Here is a 25,696-nt window from a genome sequence, read left to right as displayed (position 1 = left end):
GGGCTATAGAGTGGAGGCTCAGTAGTTGTGATGCATGGGCTTAGTTGCTCCGCGGCACGTGGGATCTTCCCGGACCAGGGCTCGAACCCGTGTCCCCTGCGTTGGCAGGCAGATTCTTTATTTATATTTATTTTTGGCCGCGTTCAGTCTTTGTTGCTGTGCGCGGGCTTTCTCTAGTTGTGGCGAGCAGAGGCTACTCTTTGTTGCGGTGCATGGGCTTCTCATTGCAGTGGCTTCTCGTTGCGGAGCACAGGCTCTAGGCGCGTGGGCTTCAGCAGTTGTGGCATGCGGGCTCTAGAGTGCAGGCTCAGTAGTTGTAGTGCACGGGCTTAGTTGCTGCACGGCATGTGGGATCTTCCCGGACCAGGGCTCGAACCCGTATCTGCTGCATTGGCAGGAGGATTCTTAACCACTGCGCCACCAGGGAAGTTCCCCTAGAGTTCTTTTTAAAAGGTAGAGTGACTCTTAAATGTACATTTTGTGATTAATTTTGTTAACCTTTCTATTTTGAGATAATTGTAGATTTATATGCAATTGTAAGAAATAATACCAAGTGATCCCATGTACCCTTTACCCAGTTTTCTCTGGTAGTAACGTCTTGTGGAACAAATACCACAATCAGGATATTGACATTGATACACTCCACGATCTTGTTCATAATTCTCCAGTTTTACTTGTACTCATTTGTGTGTGTATTTAGTTCTATGCAGTATTGTTATATCTGTAGTCTCATGTATCTAATACCACATTCATGATACAGACAGTTCTGTCACCCCGAGGAGTCCACATGTTGTCCTTTTTGTAACCATATGCATTTCCCTCCTGCTGCCCCTACCTCCTAGACCGTTGGCAATCACTAATCTGGTCTCCATTTCTATAAATTTTTTATTTCAAGAATGTTATATAAATGGAATCATACAGTATATAACCTTTTGGGATAGGTTTTTTTTTTTCTCCCCACTCAGCATAAATCCCTTGAAATTTATACAGATTGTCATGTGTCAGTAGTTTGTTTTTTATTGCTGAACAGTATTCCACAGTGTGAATGTACCATAATTTAACTGTTCACTGTTGAAGGACAACTGATTTATTTCTAGTTTTTGGCTCTTATGAATTAAGCTTCTATGGACCTTTGTGTACAGGTTTTTATGTGATCATAAATTTTCATTGCCAAGAATGCAGTTGCTGGGTCATATTTGGTAAGTGCGTGGTTTGCAATGTACTTTAAGAATTAGCAGATAAGGGCTTCCCTGGTGGCGCAGTGGTTGAGAGTCCGCCTGCCTATGCAGGGGACGTGGGTTCGTGCCCCGGTCCAGGGGGATCCTGCGTGCCGCGGAGCGGCTGGGCCCGTGAGCCATGACCGCTGGGCCTGCGCATCCGGAGCCTGTGCTCCGCAACGGGAGAGGCCACAGGGGTGAGAGGCCTGTGTACCGCAAAAAAAAAAAAAAAAAAAAAAAATTAGCAGGTAAAAACCTTTTCCTCTTTATTGACTTTTGCATTTTTTTGTTGAAAAACATCATTTTACAGTTCCTTGCAGAGCTCTCTGTCTTCTAGAACCTATTACCTGTAAGCCAGGGAGTTTGCATTTTGGAATAGGCATTGTGAGAGGAAGGTAAAAGCTGACAGAAATCGAATCCCAGAATCATCATAGTTTCCTTTCCTGTGAAACAATACACGGATTAGTTCTTGTCTTTTTTGCATTTGGTCTTTAGTTTTAATATTGTAATAAAAGGTTGCATTTTATTTTCTCTTCTTACAGCGGCTATGTGACTATGTTTGTGACCTCCTCTTGGAAGAGTCAAACGTCCAGCCAGTATCAACACCAGTAACAGTGTGTGGAGACATACATGGACAGGTAAAATTTCATGCGGAGATTTTTAGCTTTTGTACTGTCTGTCCATGTCTGTTTCCAGTTGTGCTGCAAAATATTAAAAAAAAAAATGCTGGTGGTTGGCTAGGGTGCCTCAGTCTGTGTGACATTAATGATTCCTGTTTACTGTTAAAGTGAATAAAAGCAGTGGTCAAATTATTCATGGACTTCGTTGAAATCATACTTAGAAAGTGAAGAAGCATTATAGCTCTGTGGACGGGGGAGGTATAAAATACAAATGCGGGCTGCTCCTAGTTATTATGATTGATAGCAGATGCTTTGGTGTTAGGCACTAATTTTCTATTCATTCTGTTCATTTCTGTTCTGTTCACTTAATGTCATATTTTATTGAAAATTTTATTGAAATTTATTGAAAATTTATCATTTCCTTAGTGGGAATGAGAATAGCAGCAGTTCAGAAAGATAAAATTATTGGTGCATGATTTTACAGCAAGTCAGTGCTAGAATGGGATGAGAAAGTTCATTTTTTCATCTGCTGGGGTTTTGTTTGTTTTTAAGAGTTTCAGAGCATTGACAGGAGGGGTACACCTCATCTTTAGACTCTTACTGTTAGTGTTTAGCCTAGTTAGAAAACTGTGTATTTGTAGTTTTTTCTTTTTTACTGGGAAATGAAAGCTGAACAGAACACTCATAGCCTGCTCTGTGCATGCAATGGAGTTGGGGCTATAAGACATGATATTTGTGAACAATATAGTATTTATGAATTCCTACAGGACCTTAACTATGACTGCCTAAAGAAGCAGAAATGTGTGTAGCTTGGTTGTGATTGAGGGCTGCTCCATGAGTACAGTTCTATTTTTTTTTTCTTTTAATTTGGCTGCCCTGGGTGTCCGTTGCGGCGCGCAGGCCCTTCGTTGCCGGTTTCTCTCTAGTTGCGGCACTAGGGCTCTACAGCGTGCAGGCTCAGTAGTTGCGGCATGCAGGCTTAGCTGCCCCGTGGCATGTGGGATCTTAGTTCCCTGACCAGGGATCGGACTTGCGTCCCCTGCACTGGAAGGCGGACTCTTAGTCACTGGACCAGCAGGGAAGTCCCATAAAGTTCTATTTTGACTACTTAGCTCTTTTCTTTTTGGTTTTTCAGTCTGTTCTTTGGATGTGTGAGGTTATAATGAATGACATCTGCATGTTATCAGCTTCTAAATAGAGGCCCCCACTATGTCATATTTAATCTGTTAAAATTCTAGTTCTCTAAAGTAGACCTTAGGAGTTCTTCTTAATTTCCATGTAACTTCTCTCCAAAAGTATAATAAATATTTGTATTTTGCTAACATAAAGGGTATTAATGTAAGCAGTGCCTTAACATATTTCTAAAAGCTGAAATAAACCAAGTAATGCTTTCCCTTGATTATAATATTAAAATTGAGGGGTTACCTGTGTTTATTGGCCGCAGCACGAGGCTTGTGGGATCTTAGTTCCTGACCAGGGATCGAACCCGTGCCCTTGGCAGTGAAAGTGCAGAGTCCTGGGCTTCCCTGGTGGCGCAGTGGTTGAGAGTCCGCCTGCTGATGCAGGGGACACGGGTTCATGCCCCGGTCCGGGAAGATCCCACATGCCACGGAGCGGCTGGGCCCGTGGGCCATGGCCGTTGAGCCTGCGTGACCGGAGCCTGTGCTCTGCAACGGGAGAGGCCACAACAGTGAGAGGCCCGCGTACTGCAAAAAAAAAACCAGAAAGTGCAGAGTCCTAACTATTGAACTGCCAGGGAATTCCCCAAGACTTTTCAATAATATGAATTATAGTCATAATCAGAGGTCAGGAAGTTAGAGACAACTTCAAACTGCTAAAATTAATTCAGATAATAAATTTGCACTTCTACTGATAGATTATATATACCTTCAGTCAGATGTACAATTCTTACTTTCATTTATCTTGTGTTTTGACATTAATAATGTACTTTTTCACATATTGCATGTCAATTTTTTTTTTTAAGGTTCCTATGAGGTAGGGTTTTGTAGAGAAGGAAACTGAGTTGAAAGATTGAGGAATTAACCCAAATTCGCACAGCTACTAAGGGACAGAGCTGAGATTTGAAACTCATTTGGGTGCCCGATAGCCCATGCTATTTATTTATTTATTTTTTGGCTGCACGGCTTGTGGAATCTCACTTCCCCGACCAGGGATTGAACCTGGGCCACGTCAGTGAAAGCCTGGAATTCTAACCACTAGGCCCCCAGGGAACTCCCAGCCCATGTTATTTTAAGACTACCACCAAATTGAGCCGTGTTTCTCTTGTATTTGACCCTTTAAAACAATTGCTCATCAAAAGCATGGGACTTGAGGAGCTTCTAAATGTCTGCAGACTAGTCAAATGTAAGGTGTATCTTTTGGGACTTGTACAGTTGTCTTCCCCCTTGGGCTAGTTTTGGAATTGCAGGATTGGTTTATGAGTATAAATAAACTCATAAGAAATGTTGACAAGCATACAGTTGCTGAGAAGCATTGAAACAACATAATCTAGTGAGGAGATTGTAGACTTCAGTGTCAGACAGAGCTTGGTTTAAGTTAAGTCCTGCTTGGGTACATAACAGCTGTTTAAGAAGCCATTTCAGCTAGCTCTTCAGTTCTTTAAATATGGCCTGTGGACCCTTGAGCATCTGTAAGTTGGCAGAAAATCAACTGAGGGTAAAACTGTTGGTGCCTCAGCATGAATCAAGGGAGTGTCACCAGCCTATGCTGGTTGTCATTGTATTCTTCACCAGCATGCATGCATGTACAGTAAAATAAAATGCCAGTATCACTTAAGAATGTCCATGATGAAGCAGTAATATTAATTGGCACTCTTGACCCCTCAGTAGATACATCTTTTGAGTAGTCCCTGTGATGAAATAGGAAGTATGCATAAAGCACATCTACTGCATATCAAAGAAAAATGGTTTGCTCAAAAGAAAAGTACTTGTGCAGTTCTTTGCATCTCCTGCTGAAACAGCCTCTTTTTTTCAACGGAACGCTGTTTTTACCTGAGAGAATGAATGACAAACTACAGGTATTTAGCAACTGTTTTGCAAAAGTGAACGAAGTGAGCCAGTCACTTCAAGGAAAACAATTGACGTTATTTGTTGCTGATGACAGTATTTGAGTTTTCAAGTGAAATAGTGGAATTTTAGAAAATTTGAGTTTACCACCATGAGGCTACTAGCTTCTGATACTTAAAAGACTTTTCTGATGAGGTGAGTAAATTAACAAATATTTTTTTGATGATGTATAAAGAAATGTCATTTCCATTTCCAAATAACCAGTGTGTTACCCACTCAAAGTGTTAGACCAACTTATCTAACAGAGTTTGAGAAGAGACCAATTGTCAAGTTTTGATGTATTAAAAGAAGAATATGCACCATTATCTCTAAAGGTTATTAAAATTCTTTTCCCTTTTGTAACACATACCTGTATGAAAGTATGTGTTACACTTTAAATTTCTAATGTGGTTAATACTGATTCATATAACGTATAAACAAAAGCTTTTTGGGGACCTGTAATTTTTAAGACTATGAGTGGGTCCTGAAACCAGAAAGTTTAAAAACTGCTGAGTTAGCCAACTATTTCCTTGCCTCTAATAATGGAATAAAATCCACTTCTCGGGACTGGTTTTGTTTTAAAATGAGAACATTTACAGAGTGTGTGTGATATGAAAAACATACAATAGATGGTAGAAATTATTTGTGAAATAATGAGATGGGCTTCCAGTAATGTATGACAAGGTTAATTGTCTGCATATGTTTTCAGTAAATATTTATTATATTAAAGAATTTTGGAAAAAACTACCAATATGGAGTAGGAACTATGGGTCCCCAAAGCAGAATTTTTGATCATCCATTAAATATATATAAGTTAAATGGAAACTTACAAAGCTTTTATTCAAGAATGTGTTTCTACAGACATCAGTAGTAAAGTCTAAGGACACTCTTTCACCACACTTTTATAGAAGCAATTGTTTCATAAAACTTTTTCATGTTTCCTTCCTGACTTTGAGTGTGTACATACTCAATTTTTACATGACAAAATTGTATAGTTATATTAGAGGTATAGTTTTGTGTTCCATTCTTTTCCCTAGTCATTTTCCCACTTTGCTACATAGTTGCCATTATAATCATTATTTATGACTGCCTAAGGTCCAGGTCTTCGAATTAGTAGATCATACTTTATTAATATTCCCTTACGTTAGTTACGAAGGTTGTTTCTTCTGTTATTAGAAATGATGCTATGATGCATTTTCTTTATGTTATACAGACTTTTTTTTTTTTGCCTTTAGGATATAGTCACAGAAGTGGAGTTACTAGGCCAAAGTAACACAAACACATATATGTATATGTGTATATATATACTTATTTTTTACTACTCATATTGTGTGTGATTGTATTTATACATATATATGATATACATACACACATCATATATATATCTGTGCGGTGGGAAGTGAGAAGTATATTCCTTCAAAGGAAGGGATTCCACTTTGTAGAAATGGACAGCATATATTTTGAATAAATAATAGTCTACCAGTTGACTGAGGCTGAATTTGTTTCATTTGTTTGCTTGCTAATTTTAAGAAGATAGGAAAATTTTATTTTAAACTTTCTAAAGTTTTTTTTTTTAAGCAAGTGACAACTCTTCAGACTTATGAAACATTGCTACAAAGGGTAGTACTTTATTTCAGTAGTTAATCTTTAAATTTCAGTTTTGTTCACTATGACTAAGATTTCTGTACTGTTTTAAGTGTTAGAAATTTAAGTAGTAATACTACTTTCAAGTGTAAAAGATAGATGTGAAGGAAATTATTGGTTGTAGTTGGTATGGTATATTATAGTCAGTTCCTTTAATCTAAAATCCTTTTTCAGAAAAACTGTGACTTTAGGAAGTAGGATTAGGATAATCGAGTTGACTGAAGTTATCAAACGCACATTTTTGTCAGTTAAATTTTCAGTCAAGTAGAATATGATGAAATATACTATTCTTTTTCTACTGATTATTGAGAAGACTCTCCACAGCTGTAGAAGCTGAGGGTACACATCTTCCAAAGTAGAGTGTAAGAAGGTAGGTTGATCTGCTCTTTACGACACTACGAAGTGTCATGTAAATTCATTCTTCCAAAGAAATTCTTATCCACTTGTTTCCTTATCTTTTATCTCTTTAAGATAGATGCTGAAGGTGGGGCAAGGTGATTGGGTTAGCTTATTGACAGGTAACTGATAAATGATTTCAAATTCTCAAGTGATAGATGGGGAGAAGTATGAAAGAAACTTGAAAGGGGGTTGCCTATAACATTAATGACTTAGGAATGATTTTAGTGATAACTGAGCTTCATTTTAGTGCTTTTTTTTTTTTAAGGCTTGGGAGCTGTGTGCTTGGCAGTTTAGTTTGCACTTCATTTCTTTGTATAAATGTAAATATTTGAAGTCCTCTTAATTAACTGCTTCTTTATACAGTTTGGCCTCGGTTTTATTATTTTACTCCTTCACAGGAATTTGTAATCAGCATATATTGCCTTTCTTTTATAGTTTTATGACCTTTGTGAACTATTCAGAACTGGAGGTCAGGTTCCTGACACAAACTACATATTTATGGTATGTAAACACCAGTGATGTCAAGTACTTATTTTAAATGGAAGGAATCTGAGTTACTACATGTAAATTATGTAATAATTTCGTTGCCATGTGAAAATCACTATTTAAATACATGAAAAGGTGATTCTATGCTTTTCTACATTTTGCTGTGTCCTCTAGTTGAGAATAATTGCTTTTGTAAACTGCTGTATACACAGGACTGGGTTGTAGCCCTCAGTAATGGTTAGGCCGTAAAATAGCCCACAGGTTTAAGGCATAAATCTTCAGTTTACTGTTATTTTATCAGATTTTTCTTGAGCATTCATTTTCACCTGTTATTAATCTGTGGATTGATTAATATACACATATACACATTTGCTGTTAAGGTAGATATTTGCTTACTTTCTTTTTGTAATATAATGTTACTGTTGAACTTTTTCTGAGTCCTTCTGTTATTTTCCTTCCTTCTGAAAATTTCTGGGTCATTTTTCTAATCTTTTAGCTGTTTTCCTATTGGTCTAATATTGGCCCGAGTAAAACGTAAATGGGAAGTGTAAATAGTATATCCTCTTACGTAGTTGTTAAATACAAAGCTAAATGTAGAATACTGTTATAATTATGGTAATTGCTTTTACAAAAAAACTATTTTCTTCAAGTTGACAGCTCTTTTGATACAGTTAAAAAGATTTTTGAAATTCATTTAAAGTTTTTTGATTCACACATGATCTTTTAGAAACATTTATTAATGTAGGTAACAGAGAATTGAAAAAATGGTGATTTTGCAGGGAAAATTCTTGAGAGGATTGCACAGCAGGTTCCTGTAGGCTCCTGTAGCATAAGACTAGCACAAACATTTAGTAGGAACAGCTTATTTATTTCCATTTGAATTTTTTGTTAAAACCTAATTTCCAAATAATTCAATGTGTAACTCTTCATTTTTGTTATTTTGGGCTGTGTCTCTTGAGTTTGTGCCCTTTGGTATAATTTTTAAAAAATATTGTTGCTATTGTATTGTTTGTAACTGTAAATTTTTACTTTACAGGGTGATTTTGTAGACAGAGGTTACTATAGTTTGGAGACCTTCACTTACCTTCTTGCACTAAAGGCTAAATGGCCTGATCGTATTACACTTTTGCGAGGAAATCATGAGAGTAGACAGATTACACAGGTGTATGGATTTTATGGTAAGACCTTCTATTTCTCTGATTCTGAATATTGATTTACCTTCCTCTTTGGGAAAAAAGCCACACAAGTCATACATGTGCTTTTCGTAGTAGAATTAGAAAATACAGATAATCTTTTTCCACTTTCTCACCCTTAACTCCTTTTCTTCCCTCAGTCAGTTAAAAATCTGACTATTGATATGTAGAGAGAACCATTCTTTTTTTTTTAATTGAAGTATAGTTGATTTACAATATTATATTAGTTTCAGATGTACAACGTAGTGATTCAGTATTTTTAGAGATTATATTCCTTTTAAAGTTATTATAAAATATTAGCTGTATTCCCTGTGCTGTACAGTATATCCATGTAGCTTATTACTTTATACATAGTAGTCTGAGAGAACCATTTTTAACTTTTTGGTGTATGTCTTTCTAGATCAGTGCCTCAAAGTGTAGTCTTCAGTTTATCTCACTGGAATCATTTGGGATGCTTGTTAAAAATGTAGATTGCTAGGCGCCACTTTTGGGGTGGGACCTTAGAATCTGCTGAAAGGGAATGTTTTGCACACTCAGTTTGAGAACCTATCCTATATATATGTATGTGTGTGTGTGTTTATACATACGTGTGTACACACACCCCAAGCTAAAATGGGATCATACTTGTTTTTTAATATTGTGATCAGCCTTTTCACTTCTTTGATGTTATTTTATAGCTGCACTGTACTATACTGGATGGATGTACTGTAAATCTGTGTGCTTTCTCCAGAGAATACTAGGACCTCAGGTCATAAATAGAATGCAGCCATTAAAAGCAAAATAGCTACTTCTATAAAATTTTTATATGGTTGAAAGTTTTTCAAAATGAGGTTAGGAAGCTCTTTGAAGGAGGTAGATAACAGAACTGTAGAGATTATTATTATTATCTATCTATCTATCTATCTATTTATTTTTGGCTGCATTGGGTCTTCGTTGCTGTGCACGGGCTTTTCTCTAGTTGCAGCAAACGAGGGCTACTCTTCATTGCCATGCGCGGGCTTCTCATTTCAGTGGCTTCTCTTGTTGCGGAGCACAGGCCCTAGGCACATGGGCTTCAGTAGTTGTGGCTTGCGGGCTCTAGCGCAGCCTCAGTAGTTGTGGCGCCCAGGCTTAGTTGTTCCACAGCATGTGGGATTCTCCAGGACCAGGGCTCGAACCCGTGTCCCCTGCATTGGCAGATGGACTCTTAACCACTGAGCCACCAGGGAAGCCCTGTTGATATTATTAATAAGAATTTTCCTTGAACACAATTAAGGAAGATATTGAGAGATTTGAAAATATTAATTTCATAACCCTTTAGTTCTTAGACTTTATATTTTGAATTATCTTCTGTCATTATAAAGATATGCTGAACTCTCTTACTCCTGATTTTGTCAGCCATTATCAATTATTAAATTGAGAAATTTGGCAACGTATTGTTATCTATTTATTTATTTATTTTTGGCTGCACCGCGTGTCTTGTGGGATCTCAGTTCCCCGACCAAGGATTGAACCCGGGCCACAGCAGTGAAAGCCCCAAATCCTAACCACTAGGCCACCAGGGAACTCCCCGACAATTTATTGTTGATATAGTGTTAATAGGAATTGAAAAGTTAGATGGCTAATATTTATCTCCTTTCTAGAAGTTACTTCAGATTTTCATTCACAAAATGCCAAATATCATTTGGAATAAAAAGTGTTTGATTCTTTTGCAAAATAATCAGTATTTTGGATAATACATTATGTGGTGTTAGCTCAGTGAAAGCAACTGGCTCCAACTGTGTAAGATTAATGTTACATATATAATTACACCCCAGAATTTGACCAACATATCAGTGTAGGGCAAAAGAGGTAAAAGGGGGAGAGGAAGGAGGACATTTTAATCAAGATGCCTTGACCGAAGAAAATGACAACAGCACAACATCTAGTATTGAATTTTTTTCATCCCAAGCTGTGCTCTAGTGTTAATCTATGGTTTTGTTTGATAAGAGGAAGCCCATCTGCTCCTCAGGAGGGAGACAGTTTTAGTCATCATGGAACTTAACATTGATTTTAAAGTAGTAAAAATGTCTATATATAGCTATTATATTGGGCCTTCAGTTCACACTGATAAATATATGGTTAGCAGTTATTATGAACCAAGTGCTTTGCTTACGTGTTAAGGTGAAAAATTCACAAGATTCCTACCGGTAAACTGAGCTCAATGTTAGAGCTGTCTCATGAGACGTTTACAATAAGGACCCTGCCTCACGTAGAGATATAGTTTAGAAAATTATGAGGATTGACCATACCCCACAGTCTTATATCCTGTATCATTTTCAGCCGTACTTAGGGCAATTAGTGATACATCCATTTTTTTTCGAAATTAAGGAAGAAGCCAAAGAGCAGAACTTAGTGGTATTAACTGAGAGAAGAGATAATGTACCCTATTAACTGTTGTAGACAGCAGAGAGAATGTTCAGCTGAGAATATGTAAGAACTGATTGGCAGTTTGTCCTTAGTGATGACTACAGGGGTACTTAATGGAACTCAAGTATGTAGTTGCACAATTTGCAGAAAATCTCAGAAGAGGCAACCTAGGCCTGAAAAATGTTGAAATGGGAATTATCCATGCTCTTCTAATTTGTTTGATTATCCTGCTAGAATAAGGCAGTCACATTAAATACATTACTCTGTTTGATAGAATTGCCCAGTATTTTTTTTTTTAAGTTTATTTATTTGGCCTGCGGGGCCCCACTTCCCCAACCAGGGATGGAACCTACTCCCTCAGCAGTGAAAGCATGGAGTCCCAACCTCCGGACCGCCAGGAAATTCCCCCCGGTATTAAATAGTAAGACAAAAGCTTTTGCTTTGGGTTATGTGAAATGAATATTTAGCTCTTCTTTTTTTTTTTCTTTTTTGTGGTACATGGGCCTCTCACCGTCGTGGCCTGTCCAGTTGCGGAGCACAGGCTCCAGACGCACAGGCTCAGCGGCCATGGCTCACAGGCCCAGCCGCTCTGCGGCATGTGGGATCTTCCCGGACTGGGGCACGAACCCGTGTCTCCTGCATAGGAGACTGCGCCACCAGGGAAGCCCAACTCTTCTTGATTATAGCATTTTGACTAATAGTTTCAGCTGGTTCTTAGAGCCACTTCTGGAATGAAAAGCAGGACCACATTCTTAGACTAGTTAGACACTGGTCTCCTTCTGGTTCTACATGGAGGACCTACTAGGGCTAACTATGTATCATAACTTGCCATCCTAGTTTAAGCAAATTTCTGTTGTCCCAGTATTAGATGTATTCTTTACTTATTTTATTTATTTATTTATTTATTTATTTTTTGGCCGCACCTCATGGCTTGCAGGATCTTAGTTCCCTGACCAGGGATTGAACCCGGGCCACGGCAGTAAAAGCGCTGAGTCCTAACCACTGGACCACCAGGGAACTCCCCTGTATTCCTTAGTTTTATCAGCAGGTTCAGAACTTCATTAATGAGAACTCTTTGTTTCTCTCATAGATGAGTGCCAAACCAAATACGGAAACGCTAATGCCTGGAGATACTGTACCAAAGTTTTTGACATGCTCACAGTAGCAGCTGTAAGTTTATGTAAATCTTTTTTAAAAAAAAGCTCAAGTATTTTCCTGCCAGTAACACTTGGCGTATTTTTATCTAATTGCCATTTCAGTTATATTGATATCATTAGCACTCACTGATGGATTTAGATATATGACTGAGTTTATTATTATATGTTCAACTCTTTGTTTTCCTTTTTTTGCTAGTTAATAGATGAGCAGATTTTGTGTGTTCATGGTGGTTTATCTCCTGATATCAAAACACTGGATCAAATTCGAACCATTGAACGGAACCAGGAAATTCCTCATAAAGGAGCGTTTTGTGATCTGGTTTGGTCAGATCCTGAAGATGTGGATACTTGGGCAATCAGTCCCCGAGGAGCAGGTTGGCTTTTTGGTGCAAAGGTCACAAATGAGGTAAAGCCAGCATTTTCGGAAAAGTGGTTTGTTGGTTGCTAATGGACTACATAAAGAACTATGGTGGCTATAGATACCAAACTTCTAGTCTAGTTTACTCAAACTGTGGTGGCTATGGATATCAGATTTCTTGTCTAGTTTATCCTGTATGTCTTTCCTTAATGGTTAAATGAGATCACGTAATAAAAGCACCTCCTTTAGCATCCGTTGGTACTATGTATAAAATAAATGTTCCTTTTCTTTCAAACATTGCAATTAAGTAATGAGATAACAAGGGCAAGATAGGCAACTTTTTAATATATATATTTCTTTGTGTATATATTTTTAATTGAGATATAATTGACATAACATTGTATTAGTTTTATGTATACAACATAATGATTTGACATGTATTTATTGTGAATAAGCAATATTTTTGAGATTAACTACTTTCAGTTAAAAATATATATACACACACACTTACACATACACATACACCACAGGGTGAAGTAAAATCCAGCATAATGAAGTCAGAGAGCTAGTTTTATCCTGTCTGAGCCTCCGGTTTCTGAAGTTGCAAGAGAAGGATAATAAATCTCTTTCAGAATTTTGTAAGAACCATACTAAAGCCTCAGTAAATGATAGATATTGATAGTAATATATTTATTATTAAACCATAAAAACTTTGTTTCATATCTGATAGCACTTACAGAATGCTTTTCTTTCAGAAACTTCTAACTAATTATGTTACTATGATTTCTATAACTCAGGCCAAAGTGGCTCTATAACTTATGGAAATTAATGGGGATAACTGTAGAATGGATTCTATAATCATGAGAGCTCTAGTAATTATAGGATTTATACTTTATTTAAATGCTTATTTTCTTATATATGTAGGTTGATTTTTTTAAAAATGTGCTGGATACTTAACAAAACCTTTCTAAATTGCAGTTTGTTCATATCAACAACTTAAAGCTCATCTGCAGAGCACACCAACTAGTGCATGAAGGCTATAAATTTATGTTTGATGAGAAGCTGGTAACAGTATGGTCTGCTCCTAATTACTGTTATCGTTGTGGAAATATTGCTTCGATCATGGTCTTCAAAGATGTAAATACAAGAGAACCAAAGTTATTCCGGGCAGTTCCAGATTCAGAACGTGTTATTCCTCCCAGGACAACGACGCCGTATTTCCTTTGAGGCCTTCGCCCATCCTGCTGACCCATTTTTCTGCCCTCTTACCCCAACTTTCGTGTATTACCCTCTACAATATACTTTTTATTGAGCACTTTGCTGCTGAAATGCTGCCTCTTGCCTTTTTTTTTTTAATTTTAAATTATCTAAATTTATTGTTTGTTATGGTGTCTATAGCAATGTTTTTCTATCAGTTTTCTCCCCCATCCCATCCCCGCCTTGGACTCATTTGAGAAGACTTGAGAAATGTCTTAATACTCACACTGCTGCATGTAGCTCTTGCTTATTTACTGGTCTACGGGAAACAGGATGTTTCCTTTTTTAAAAAAGCCAATTGACAGAACAGACTACACTGAAATACTCCTCCTTTTGTATTATTCAGTCTTTTGTTTTAGTTCGGTAAGTTTTAAGAAATTTCAGCAGCAAAGTTGTTATTCGGTGGGCATGATGGACTGCAAATGCCTCAAGTTATGTATACCTGTCCCAGCTGTAAACTTCATTTTCCTTTGTTGGATGATATTTTAAATGGATATAAAATAAATTGGTCTAAAGGGCTGCCCTCCTTGTTGTGTTTTTAAATTTTAGTTTAAAAACTGCTACAGCTTATGACTTTGTACATTAAGATAATTGTATTGATCTGTTTTCAGATTCCTTGTATTTTTTAATAAAGTAATCTTAAATAAAACCCAGATAGGTTAAAGTGTTAGAAATTTTAAACAGTGTACATTGTTAGCTGAAAGTTATTCTTTTTTTCTTTTTTCCTAATCGGAGTTCTTGGCCCTTTGCTTATTAAGTTTAAAACTTCAACTGAAATTCCATACTATATATTTTAAAAACAAATCACTAAACTGTGCCTAAAGAAATAACTGCCATATTAATGTTTTGGTTTATATCCTCTCTAGTAATAGAAAAACATTTAATACTTGTAATGCTGATGTGTTCATTTGATACCAGTTGAGTAGAATGTGATCAATCCAGTTTACAATCTATCATGAGTATCATTAAGTAAAATATATGTACTTTTCAATAGGAATCATTCTTACTGTAACACTTGACCTTAACTTTTAGAAAGTGTTCATTTTTTAACTGCAACTGGAAAGGTTGAAAAGTCAGGACTCTTGTACTTGTGAACTGTAATCTGAAGCAGATTTTTAAAAGTGTTGAAAAAACCAAATTGTCCTTTTTTGTAAAGGTCTGTGATACTATGTTTCGGCTTTGTGTAAGTAATTTGAATATCCAAAGGGTTGTGATGATCAGTTCTTGATATGCAACTGTCCACTTAATAAGGACAAGTGTTCCAGTGTCTCTTATGATTGTGGTCATAAATGATGCTGGAATTAACCATTTTATGAAATCGTTGGTATCCCTTTACTACTATAATTAATTTTTGTCATTCCAGGAAATCTTTGTGAAGCCAGCCAATTAATAAAGCACTTTAGCATCTGTTCAGGTAGTTTTGAAAACCAACTGTCCCCCTTCAGGATAAGAACTTCCAGGTTACCTAAAAATGCAATAAAAATCTTTATAGTCTAAGCTTCTTGGCACATAATTTTTCATCAGGGCTTTTCTTTTATTAAGTGAGCACAATAGTGTTTTGATTTTTTCCTCCAACCACACAGCTCCTTGTGTAGTTTTTAATTGTATAGCTGTAAGAAAGAAGTGGCTAAGACATTTGCTGCACACACTTGGAACTGTTGGGTCAGTAGCTTTGTTTTACTGCCCTGACCCCAGTGTAATTCAGGGGGAAAGGTATTTTTATCTTACAGGGATATGTAGCTATGTATTTTACTACTTGTGAAACACTGGAAATTAATGATGCAGACAACTTGGTGTGGTCTTTGAACAGCTTTCTGCAGTATTTTTTTTTTCTGTTACCATAAATTGTATTTAAGTGCTTTCTCTCTTCTGCTTTTAAGTTGTACCAATAAAATTGGTAACCCTCAGCCCTTCCTTCCCATTTGACACCCCTTAGCTTAGATTGATGTAGTTGTTTTAGTTACCCATGTAATGTGACTTTTACTTTTAAGTCATGGTGTACTGCATTTGTTTGTCACTAGTTGGGCATGTGCCAATAATATTCTGTCCATTCCTTAATTGCCATCTCTGTTTTGCCTGATTTTTTTCTCTTCAACTGAATAATGGCTTTTTGCATGAAAAAAAAAGTTTTTACTATTAGACATGTAAAGGGAAGAGAGAGTGAATGTATTGGACTCTGTAAGCCTAAAAGGAATATTTGGATCCCTCTGATAAATAAGGGCTATGTACTATATAGAGTAATCATGTGGTGGAAAATACTTGCAAGTCATAGATTTGTAGGCACGAGGCTCTGTTATTCCCTGTATCTAGGCTGAATGTAAAATCCCTTATGTTGTATTGGGGTAATAACCATTTTTATTTGCCTATGATATACTTGGTTTCTAATAAAATGTCCTAGGCTCTAGTGAGAACTGTCTACTTTTAATTGCCAATTACTCCCCTTTCCTCATTTTCCTGATATGCTCTTGGCTAGCTTTTCCTAGGTTAATGCTTTTTCCTGAAAAATCTCACAACTCTAAATGTGTTCATTTGGGTGTGATCCTAAAAAGCCTGGATCAAGAGCACATCTTTAATATGCAACCTGCATCAGCTCCTACTCTGTCCGGATGTCTAGAACTGTTGGAAGATTTTGATGTCTTAAACCCTGTGTTTCACTTTTGAAATAAGGTTTGAAATATTGTTCTTTGCATTAAGATTTGTGTGTTTTTGCGTTGTAAGCCCAGCACCAGGTTTTGGAAAATGCCTGTACTGTGAAAGCAAATCCGAACTCTTTCTGAGCCTCTTCCGTTGTCAGAAACAGAATTGCTTTCCATCAGCCTCCAAAAAATTGTGTATCTGGAGTCGAAGAGATTTAACAGCAAGAATCCAGATTTTTAAATGTACTTGTTTTCTAAATGCTAATGTTTGTAAAGCACCTTCAGTTCTTTGGATGAAAGGTGCTATATTCTCTCTGTAAATTAATAAAAAGATTATAGGAAGTTTGGCAAAAAAATTTATCTAATGCAGTCTGTCCCAACAAGAAGGTAGCATTTTATATAACACAATTTAAAAATTAAAAAATGCTTATCCCTTCACTTAGTTGCTTGACTAGTAAACAGAAGTGAAACTTTTCTTGTTCTGCATTTGACTCTTCAGTGTTCCAGTTCATTGTTACGTCCTGGATCCAGTGCCCAGAACCCAGCTTCATGAGATCATCACAACTCTTTCAATTGTGTATTTAAACTGTGCAGTCATGCTGATGAAACATACAGTAGTAAAACACCAAAAAGAAGCATTTGGAAAGTCCTCTAGCATGAAACCAAACACAGTAGATGCTTGGAGAAGGACCCTATTCCCCTCTTACTAGTTTTCTGTTTCCTTGTTAATCACTTGGTGAATATGTGCCTTTCGTAAGGCATATTACTCATGATAGTAAGCTTATGCTGGCTTGGATCATTCAAATGTTTTCTTAATTCAAAAATGCATGAAATTTATGAATTTTGTGTGCGTGTGTCAACAAAAATAATTATTGTGTAAGTATATTCCACTCAGTCCCTGGGCAGCCACTGTTCTCAGCACTTTGCTTTTTTATATAAATGGGAATGGGTTATAAAAGACTGTATGGAGGCAATGGAATAGTGGAAAGAATATAGGCTTTGGGATCAATCTAGGTAAAAACCCCAGCTCTGCCAGGCAGTAATAGCAGCTAACCTGTATTGAGCACACTTAGCTAAATGCTGTACATGCCCTATTTTATGTCATCCCTCCTATGGCTCAATGACTGTAGTACCTTTGTTTTTTTTTTTTTCTTCAGACAAGAAAACACACTTAGAGATCATAGGTAACTTGCCCAGGGTTGCACAAGAGAGCTGGAATGTGAACCCCTTTAGGGCATCCTAGAGTAGTACATCTTAAGCAGTATTGGTTATTGTAGCTTTGTGACCTTGAGCAAGTTGGGTTTTCTGAACCTTAAAATTCTGTGTCTAAAATAAGAATGCCATACAGGGTTGATCTCAGGATTAAAAATAGCACATATAAAATACCCAGTCCCTGGCCCAAAGCTGCCATTTATTGAGGGCCCACTTACATATCATTTGCCCAAATTCAGTGTAGTTGGGAAGTAAAAATAATCCAAGGCAATATATAATTGCTGACATAGTGTAGTTTATGTAAGTACAGCAAATTTGGAGAAGGAAATGTTTGAGGTAAGGTGGAGTAATTGGGGAAGGCTTAAAAGAGGAAGTGTGAAATGTATACTAGAATGATGGGCCATGTATTTCATATAGTAAAAGCACAGAAATGGGGATTACTAGAACTTGGACATGATATGAAGGTAAACTTGAGGGTACTCCTTGGGAAAGCGTAAGAAATGAATAGCTGCAGCTCTATTGACAATACCACGTATCAGAGAGGCGTTGGCCAATTGTGAAAGACCTTGAAAACCAAGCGGATGACTTTAATTCATATATATATTTTTTTCTTCTTTTTTGCGTTTCGCGGGCCTCTCCCTGCTGTGGCCTCTTCCGTTGCGGAGCACAGGCTCCGGACGCGCAGGCTCAGCAGCCATGGCTCACGGGCCCAGCCGGTCCGCGGCACGCGGGACCCTCCCGGACCGGGGCACGAACCCGCGTCCCCTGCATCGGCAGGCGGACTCCCAACCACTGCACCACCAGGGAAGCCCTTAATTCATATTTTAAGAAACATAATGAGTGACATTCAAGATTAGTCTCCTAGTAAGTTGATCCTCCCCACCAGGACTCCTACCACATCTCCCCTAGTCTTCTCTGACAAATGATTCTGAGGTTCTCTCTCTTTTCTGGCTTGGTGATTATAAGGGTGGATATTGTTTGTTGGTATTGAGGGGATTTATGGTTCTGTTATCTTGGGATTATGTAAAATATTAATTTGGGGAGCCAACAGATGTTCAACTTTTTGTTTTTCCTTGTCAATGCCATTTTAAAGGTCCCATTACAATTTACCATCATCATCATTTTATAGAAGGAAAGATGTAAAAAAAGCCATCTCAGAATAAAGGACAGCCCTTTACACCAAATAAATTCGGCTTTATGAAAAACTATAGTAGTCTCATTTTTACCATTTGTGAAGATCAGTAAGAGATTTGTCCCCAAACTTTTGGTGTGTATAACTCTAGGCTGTCACATTATTGATGCATAAAAGCGTATTCTGATAAAACAGAAATAGCTTAAGAGAAAGTTTTATGCCTCTTCCCAGCTCCAAATATATGCCGAGGATCTACCAAACAAAAACTACACAGGATTGCAGAAAGACTGAAGGGGATTCCACCTTAGAGGAAGAATTTTGTTAATATGTTACTATGTCTTATTTTCAAGGATGGCCTTGTTAAAGTAGAAGAGAAAAGGTAACTGATTTATAATGCTTAGGTGCTGGTAGTCTTGCATGCTTAGGTCTGTCAACAACCCTAAAAATGCAAGGAAATTTATTTTAAAATTGATTAGCTGGAGTAGACGTCACAAGCATCTGCAGTATCACAGGACAGTTAGCAACACATTCAGGGGTCAGTTCCGTTTAGGCATTTAAGAACTGAACACATTGCTTTTGGTTACGGCATCAATTCTGTTTGCAGGGTTGATTTTCCTTTCTTGGTAATTTATTTTAAAAATCTCTTGCTTTCTTGGAAGCCTGCACCCAAGCTTGCTATCTCTTCTGCAGAGGATTGAGCATCTAAACCACACTTTATATTGATAGATTCTTACAGTTTTCTTGCCGGATCCTCTGTGAAGTGTTATCTGTGAGCTCTAACCATTTCAGCATGATGTAGTCAGGGACCGGATATGAGGTGGTTCAAAATGAAGCTCATTTTGGAGACTTACCTCACTGTCGCACCTGCCAGAGGAGTTTGGGAAATTGCAGCGCTTAGCTGTTGCTCCTGGCGTGGTGCAGTGTTGAGGGGCGCCAGCAGGTGTGTGGGATGCAGGACTCAGAGCCAGAAGAACCTGCCCGCCGCAGGTGTCTGGAGCCGGAGATGCAGTTTTTACTTTCGACCGCACGGTGGCGCTTAGATCTCCCCGGCAGTGTTAGCAGCCTCTAAGGCACCTCCGCCGCCACCTGCAGTCTCAACCAAACTCTAGGTGGCGGGATGTGACGGCCCGAGCGTCCAATCGGCCTCCAGGCTTTCGGCCACACTACGGCTCTAGCCAATAGGAACTGAGGAGAGGCGCGGAGGAGGCGGGCCCTGCGGCAAGCCTGGCAGAGGCGCGAGGCCCTTCGCCCGCCTCTCCGCCTACTCCAGCCTCCGCCGCCTCAGCTTCCCGAGCGAGCCCTACGGCCGCCGGAGCAGCTCCCGCGGCGGAGCAGGAGCCGGATGGTCAGAGGAGCCCGGCAGCCCCAGCAGCCGCGGAGTCGCCTGGCCCCAAGGTGGGGCGGGGGCTGAATGGAGGTCGGGGTTGGGGATGGGGCGCGGGAGCGGGCCCAGGGCAGCAGCTTGGGGCCGTGAAGCATTCGGGGCGCCGAGACTGGAGGGGCGGTCGGGCTGCGGGTAATTCGGGGGGCGCCAAGGGGCGGCGGAGCGGGCTGGGAGGCGGTCGCATCCTCCAGACCGGATAAGAGGGGCGTGTGAGGGAAGGGGCGCCGAGCGGTGAGACTGGGGGCGCAGGGCCGGGAGGGGCAGGGCGCGCGCGCTCGGTGGAGGGGCCGTGGAATGCGGGGGGCGCGGGGCCTGGAGGGGCGGGGCTCGGAGGGGCAGTGCCCGTGTCGGGAGGGGGTGGGCACTGGAAAGGGGAAGCCGGAGGGGCTTGCGGGGGTGGTGAAGCAGACAATGAGTAGGTGGCGGTGGGTGGTTTTGGGGAGCTGGGCTGTGACGAATAGGAGGTGAGGATGGAGTGAGAGACCAGGAGGCAGAGCAGGGTTTGGGCTAAGCAGACATTAGGGGAACGGTGAGTCCCAGGATCGCTTGGTCTTGGTATTTAGGGGAAACAGAACGTAAGGCGTTTGTAAGGTCAGGCAGGTATGGGCTTAGACAGCCTGTAGTGCTCGAGGGTGGTGCGTTGAGTTCTTGACTGGCACAGTAGGGCCCGCAGATGTGATCTTATTTGTTACTTTTAGTTACCATCTTATTTGTTTGGTCTACAGACTGACTGGCACAGTGGAGAAACCACCTCGAAAACGGAAAAGCAGGTAAGGCAAAATGCCTTCCCAATTTTGCTTCGTGTTTTTTTCCGTTTGCTTGGCTGCACCTATACTATACTGCATAATTATACACTGTCAGCAGATGAAGTTTTTTACTTAGCTCCTTTCTTAATGAATATAACTATCTGCAAGCTCTGTCTTCCAGGACTTCAAAGTACTGCCTGTACTTTTTTTTTTTTTTTGGTATCTAAGATTATGTGGGAAAGAGATGTGGATAATTGAGAAGGCCTAGTTTTTTATGTTAACCGTAATTTCAACTTCTTCACCAGCTCTGTTTAAAAAGCTAATGTTTATTGAACATCTGCTGTGTGCCAGGTACCATGTGCAAGTGCTTATTTGTGTTATCTTCTGTAATCCTTGAAACACCCCAAGGAACTGTGTACAGTTATCACTATTTTAACACAAGAAAGAACTGAGGCACAAGAGAGGCTGAGCATTTATCTAAGATCACACATCTCATAAGTGATAGAACCAGGATTTGAATCCCAGCAGTCTGACTGCAGAGCTGAAGCTCTTAACCATTATACTATAATGCCTCTAATAAATATACAATTGAAAATAGGTTTTCTTTTTTTTTAAATTAATTAATTTTTGGCTGCATTGGGTCTTCGTTGCTGTGTGCAGACTTTCTCTCGTTGTGGCGAGCGGGGGCTACTCTTCGTTGTGGTGCATGGGCTTCTCACTGCGGTGGCTTCTCTTGTTGCGGAGCATGGGCCCTAGGTGCGCGGGCTTCAGTAGTTGTGGCATGGTGGCTCAGTAGTTGTGGCACACGGGCTTTGTTGCTCTGCGGCATGTGGGATCTTCCTGGACCAAGGCTCCAACCCGTGTCCCCTGCATTGGCAGGCGATTCTTAACCACTGCGCCACCAGGGAAGTCCCGAAAATAGGTTTTCTTATTGCTTTTACTGTTTTCATTGTATGTAGAGTCTAATAAGCAGTTGAACTATAGGAAGATAGAAACAAAGGGCTTAGGTAGTCTGCAGCAAGTGCATTGTTCCTTGAGTAATGAAGAGCATGCATCCATTCCACAAGCATTTCTGAGCACATTCCATGTGTCAGGTACTACATAGCAATTCTGTGTAGTCATTCGAAGATTCCTTTTTCATGGATGTAGGCATTGGCCTAGAGAAAGTAAGTTACAGTAGTGAGGATGTAACCAGTAGGACGACTGTAATAGTTAATTCTTGCTAAGTTATTGATGTTAATACACAGTAAACCTTAACAGTAGGTAGATGTGAAATGCTGATGGTGGAAGGTGCAAACAGCCAAAGTTCCTTTGTCACTCTTCAGGCCTGTATGGGCCAGTGTGGTAGCCATATATGGCTGTGGAACACTCAAAATGTGGCTCTCATGACTGAGGAACTGGATTTTTAATAAATATTGCTAATTGTAATTAATTTAAATTTTAAAACCGATATTTAATTACTGGAAAATGTTTATGTCTGGAACAACTTGGGTATGTGAATTTGCTTTTTCATCTGTAAATTATGAAATCTAAATACAGGTCAAATTTTTCCAATGAAAATTTAATGTCCAAAGTGAGGCATATATCTAAGTACTGAAAAACACACCAAATTTCAGATTAGTACAAAAAGTACATGGCGAATTTCTCATTACTAATTTTTATGTCAATTACTTCATGAAATAATATTTTAGATATATTGGATTAAATAAAAGTATTACTCAAATTATTTTCAGGGTTTTTTTTTGACTTTTTCTAACATAACTATTGGGAAAGTAAAAATTACATATATGGCTTGCATTATATTTTCTTTTCGATAGCCCTTGTTTAACTTTCATTACCCCACTGCCAGACTCTTGGAGTAGCCTCCTGACTGGGTTCCCTACCTTGAATCTGTAATTCATTCACATACTGTGCAAGTTGATCTTCTAATTCTCAAGCTTAAGATCCTTATGTGGTTCCCCTTGTTTATTGAACATAATTCAGACTTTTTAGCATAATCATAAAAAGACACTGCCCTCTATCATGATAAACCATAATGGAAAAAATATAAAAAAATGTATATGTATGTTTAACTGAGTCACTTTGCTGTATAGCAGAAACTAACACAAAATTGTAAATCAACTATACTTCAATTAAAAAAAAAAAAAAAGACTGCCTTTATTTCACTTTTATCTATCTTTCCAGCCACAGTTGAGTACTGTGGCCATGTACTGAATAACGGCCAAATTCTCAATAATGGATCTACTAAACGTCCAGTAATTAATTGACTTAACTTTCTGGTGAATGCTTCACAATGAACTACTTGCTGAATGTAACTCTATGTCCTGTTTGCCATTCCCAGAACTTATGTTTGGGTTTTTGCAGATGATTTCTCTTTCTCTCTGGAATACTTTCTCCCCGTTCCTTGGCAAGCTCCCCACCTTTAAGACTTCCCTCAAACATCACATCTTCCGTGCAAACTTTCTACCCTCTCCTTCACCTTCCTCTTCTCTGCTTTGTTTGTTCCTATGATAGCCTGTAGATACACCTAGGTGTAATGGTTTGAGCTGAATTTGAATCTTAGCTCTGTCAGATACACGTTGTGAGATCATATGCAAGTTAATAAACCTCTCTGAGCCCCAGCTTCTTCATCTGTATAACGGAAATAATAATAGTTCAACCATTATAGGGTTGTAAAATGCTTAGTATAGTGCCTGGCACGTAGAAAGTATACAGTAAATTTTAGGTTAAAAAGCACCTATTAGGGCTTCCCTGGTGGCACAGTGGTTGAGAGTCTGCCTGCCGATGCAGGGGACATGGGTTCGTGCCCCGGTCCGGGAAGATCCCACATGCTGTGGAGTGGCTGGGCCCGTGAGCCATGGCCGCTGAGCCTGCGCGTCCGGAGCCTGTGCTCTGCAGTGGGAGAGGCCACAACAGTGAGAGGCCCACGTACCGCAAAAAAAAAAAAAAAGCACCTATTAAATACCTTTTATTTCTCACTTCTTTTCAAAATATATACAGTATGAAGGATTAAAAATAAAGATATTAAGGCAAAAAACATGAGAGAATAGTAATGAAATTAAATCAGTGGCAAAGTTAGTATATAGACTAGAAGGTACTGCACAGTTACCAAAGGTAGGTTCCATATTTGGCTCTGAGCTTCCTAGAACAAAAGCTAAGAAGAAAATAAAGCTCAACTTGCAGGTTCATGGTGTCTGTAAAATCCAACACATGTTTAAGAGAGGCACACTTTTTTTGACTTTTAGAGAAAAATTTCTCTCACTGGTTTTCATAATGGGGACACTGTGGTTTTGTGGGGGAAAATAAACCCAATGACAAATATAGTAGGAAGTTTTTTGTTGTTGTTGTTTTTTAAGGTTGCTTCTTATAATGCTTCTCAATCCAGGTTTAGGTAGTACCAGTGAACATCCTCCGAAGAGCCAGAGCAACTGGATTTAGGTATATTGCTCACCGATGGTTTGGCTTGGTTCAGAGATAAGGAAGAATGAGTAAGCTGTAGGGCCTCTGCTTATCCTCAGCACGTAGAATGGTGCCTGGCACTTAGAGAACGTTTGATAGAATTATTGAATGAATAATTTGTTCCATGAATATTATTTCTGTAATCAAGTTTTGGTAAGCATCAGGCACCAATGAGGGCACACATTCCGCATGTCTAAGGTCAGATCCTGATTGAGTCAGCATTTTGACCTGAATGGACAGCCAGCATACATCTCTAAAGAGATCCTGTGGACGAGACCAAGATTTTCTTCAGAAAGCAGGTCTGGGATTGCTCTAAAAATAGAAAAAATAATGGCCAGGTAAGCTCTAAAGGTGGATTACAGAGAGAAGATGTAATGGTTGTAGCCAGAAATTATTTATAGCTGTTTTTATGAGTTGTATACTGTGGCCATAAAATTCTCAACATCAAATGATACAACTTCCTGGTGAACACTGCAAGGTGAATTAATTGCTGAATGTAGCCTTAAATATCCCTTTGAGTTGGCCTGCTGTGTAGAGTTGTTGACTGTTACACTGTGTATCCTATTCCATTTTAGGAAACAGTTGCCAAAAATGTGATTTTTATTTTAGGATCGTTGCTATTAAGTCATTCTTTTTGATAGACATTAGTTTAGTGGCTGAGTTATCTTTTGAGAACATTCCTAGTGGACCAAACTATAAGACAGTTTAAGAAAAACTGAGATAATTTGAATAAGCACCACATGGCCGACGGTTACCAGTTCTTTGTGTCTTCCCTCCACCCCCACCACTAAACATTTGTTTCCCTTCCTTGGTTCTTCTTTGAGCCCCTAGTACTGAGGGGGTGCTCAGTAAAAGCATCTGAACTAACAAGTGCATTGGTGGTAAGAGGGAGGTAGTGTGGGATGGGGCTTTGGTGGTCCAAAATAATGTGATGCTATTTAATGCCCCTGACAAACTGTACTAGACTGACAGGAATTTTAGGATTAGGAAACTTGATCTCTATGTGGTTTTGGAAAATTCTGAAGGCTTCAATATGTTTGTTAATAAAGTTTGGGTTATTAGTTAGAGAATCCTTTCAGATCCTATTAGGAGCAAGACCCATTTGTTTAGGATTCATGTCGTAATAGGATTCATGTTGATTAAAGCTTTATTGTATGATTTGTGGTGTGTGTGTGCGTGTGTGTGTGTGTGTGTATGTAATTTGTTTGAATTACAGTTGAATTAAAAACAACCTTCAAATGCTTTCTAGTTCTGGGTACTAGGGTTATAGACATGAATGAGATACGGCCCCTGCTGGGGAAAAGCTCGTACATTAGTGGGGAAGACAGACACAAAAATAAGGT

General features: G+C 39.0%; 2 protein-coding genes across 5 annotated transcripts in view; both read left to right on the top strand.

The window, feature by feature from the left end:
- PPP6C (protein phosphatase 6 catalytic subunit) overlaps positions 1 to 16,762 on the top strand; it is a 31,937-nt gene extending 15,175 nt beyond the window's left edge. Inside the window, exons 2-7 of one of the 2 annotated variants that reach the window (XM_079927849.1) lie at positions 1,760 to 1,855; positions 7,381 to 7,446; positions 8,468 to 8,609; positions 12,103 to 12,182; positions 12,366 to 12,575; positions 13,506 to 16,762. In XM_079927849.1, the coding sequence (XP_079783975.1) occupies positions 1,760 to 1,855; positions 7,381 to 7,446; positions 8,468 to 8,609; positions 12,103 to 12,182; positions 12,366 to 12,575; positions 13,506 to 13,754 (843 nt within the window). In that variant the 3' untranslated portion in view covers positions 13,755 to 16,762. The remainder of the gene's footprint in view (positions 1 to 1,759; positions 1,856 to 7,380; positions 7,447 to 8,467; positions 8,610 to 12,102; positions 12,183 to 12,365; positions 12,576 to 13,505) is intronic. The other variant, XM_079927850.1, reaches the window with a different exon arrangement.
- Positions 16,763 to 20,002: 3,240 nt separating this feature from the next.
- The window catches only part of SCAI (suppressor of cancer cell invasion), a 144,924-nt gene continuing 139,230 nt past the window's right edge, over positions 20,003 to 25,696 (top strand). For 2 of the 3 annotated variants that reach the window (XR_013829229.1, XM_079927844.1), the window contains exons 1-2: positions 20,003 to 20,159; positions 20,874 to 20,918. Coding sequence is in view for 1 of the 3 variants with exons in the window: in XM_079927844.1 (XP_079783970.1) it covers positions 20,107 to 20,159; positions 20,874 to 20,918 (98 nt within the window). In the remaining 2 variants the exon portion in view is untranslated. Of the gene's footprint in view, positions 20,160 to 20,873; positions 20,919 to 25,696 lie in introns of those variants that run through there. The other variant, XM_079927845.1, reaches the window with a different exon arrangement.

The sequence above is a fragment of the Stenella coeruleoalba genome, assembly GCF_951394435.1.
Source record: "Stenella coeruleoalba genome assembly, chromosome: 7".
NCBI lineage: Eukaryota > Metazoa > Chordata > Mammalia > Artiodactyla > Delphinidae > Stenella > Stenella coeruleoalba.
The sequence above is the reverse complement of the archived record's forward strand: the minus strand, read 5'-3'. Positions and strand labels throughout refer to the sequence as shown.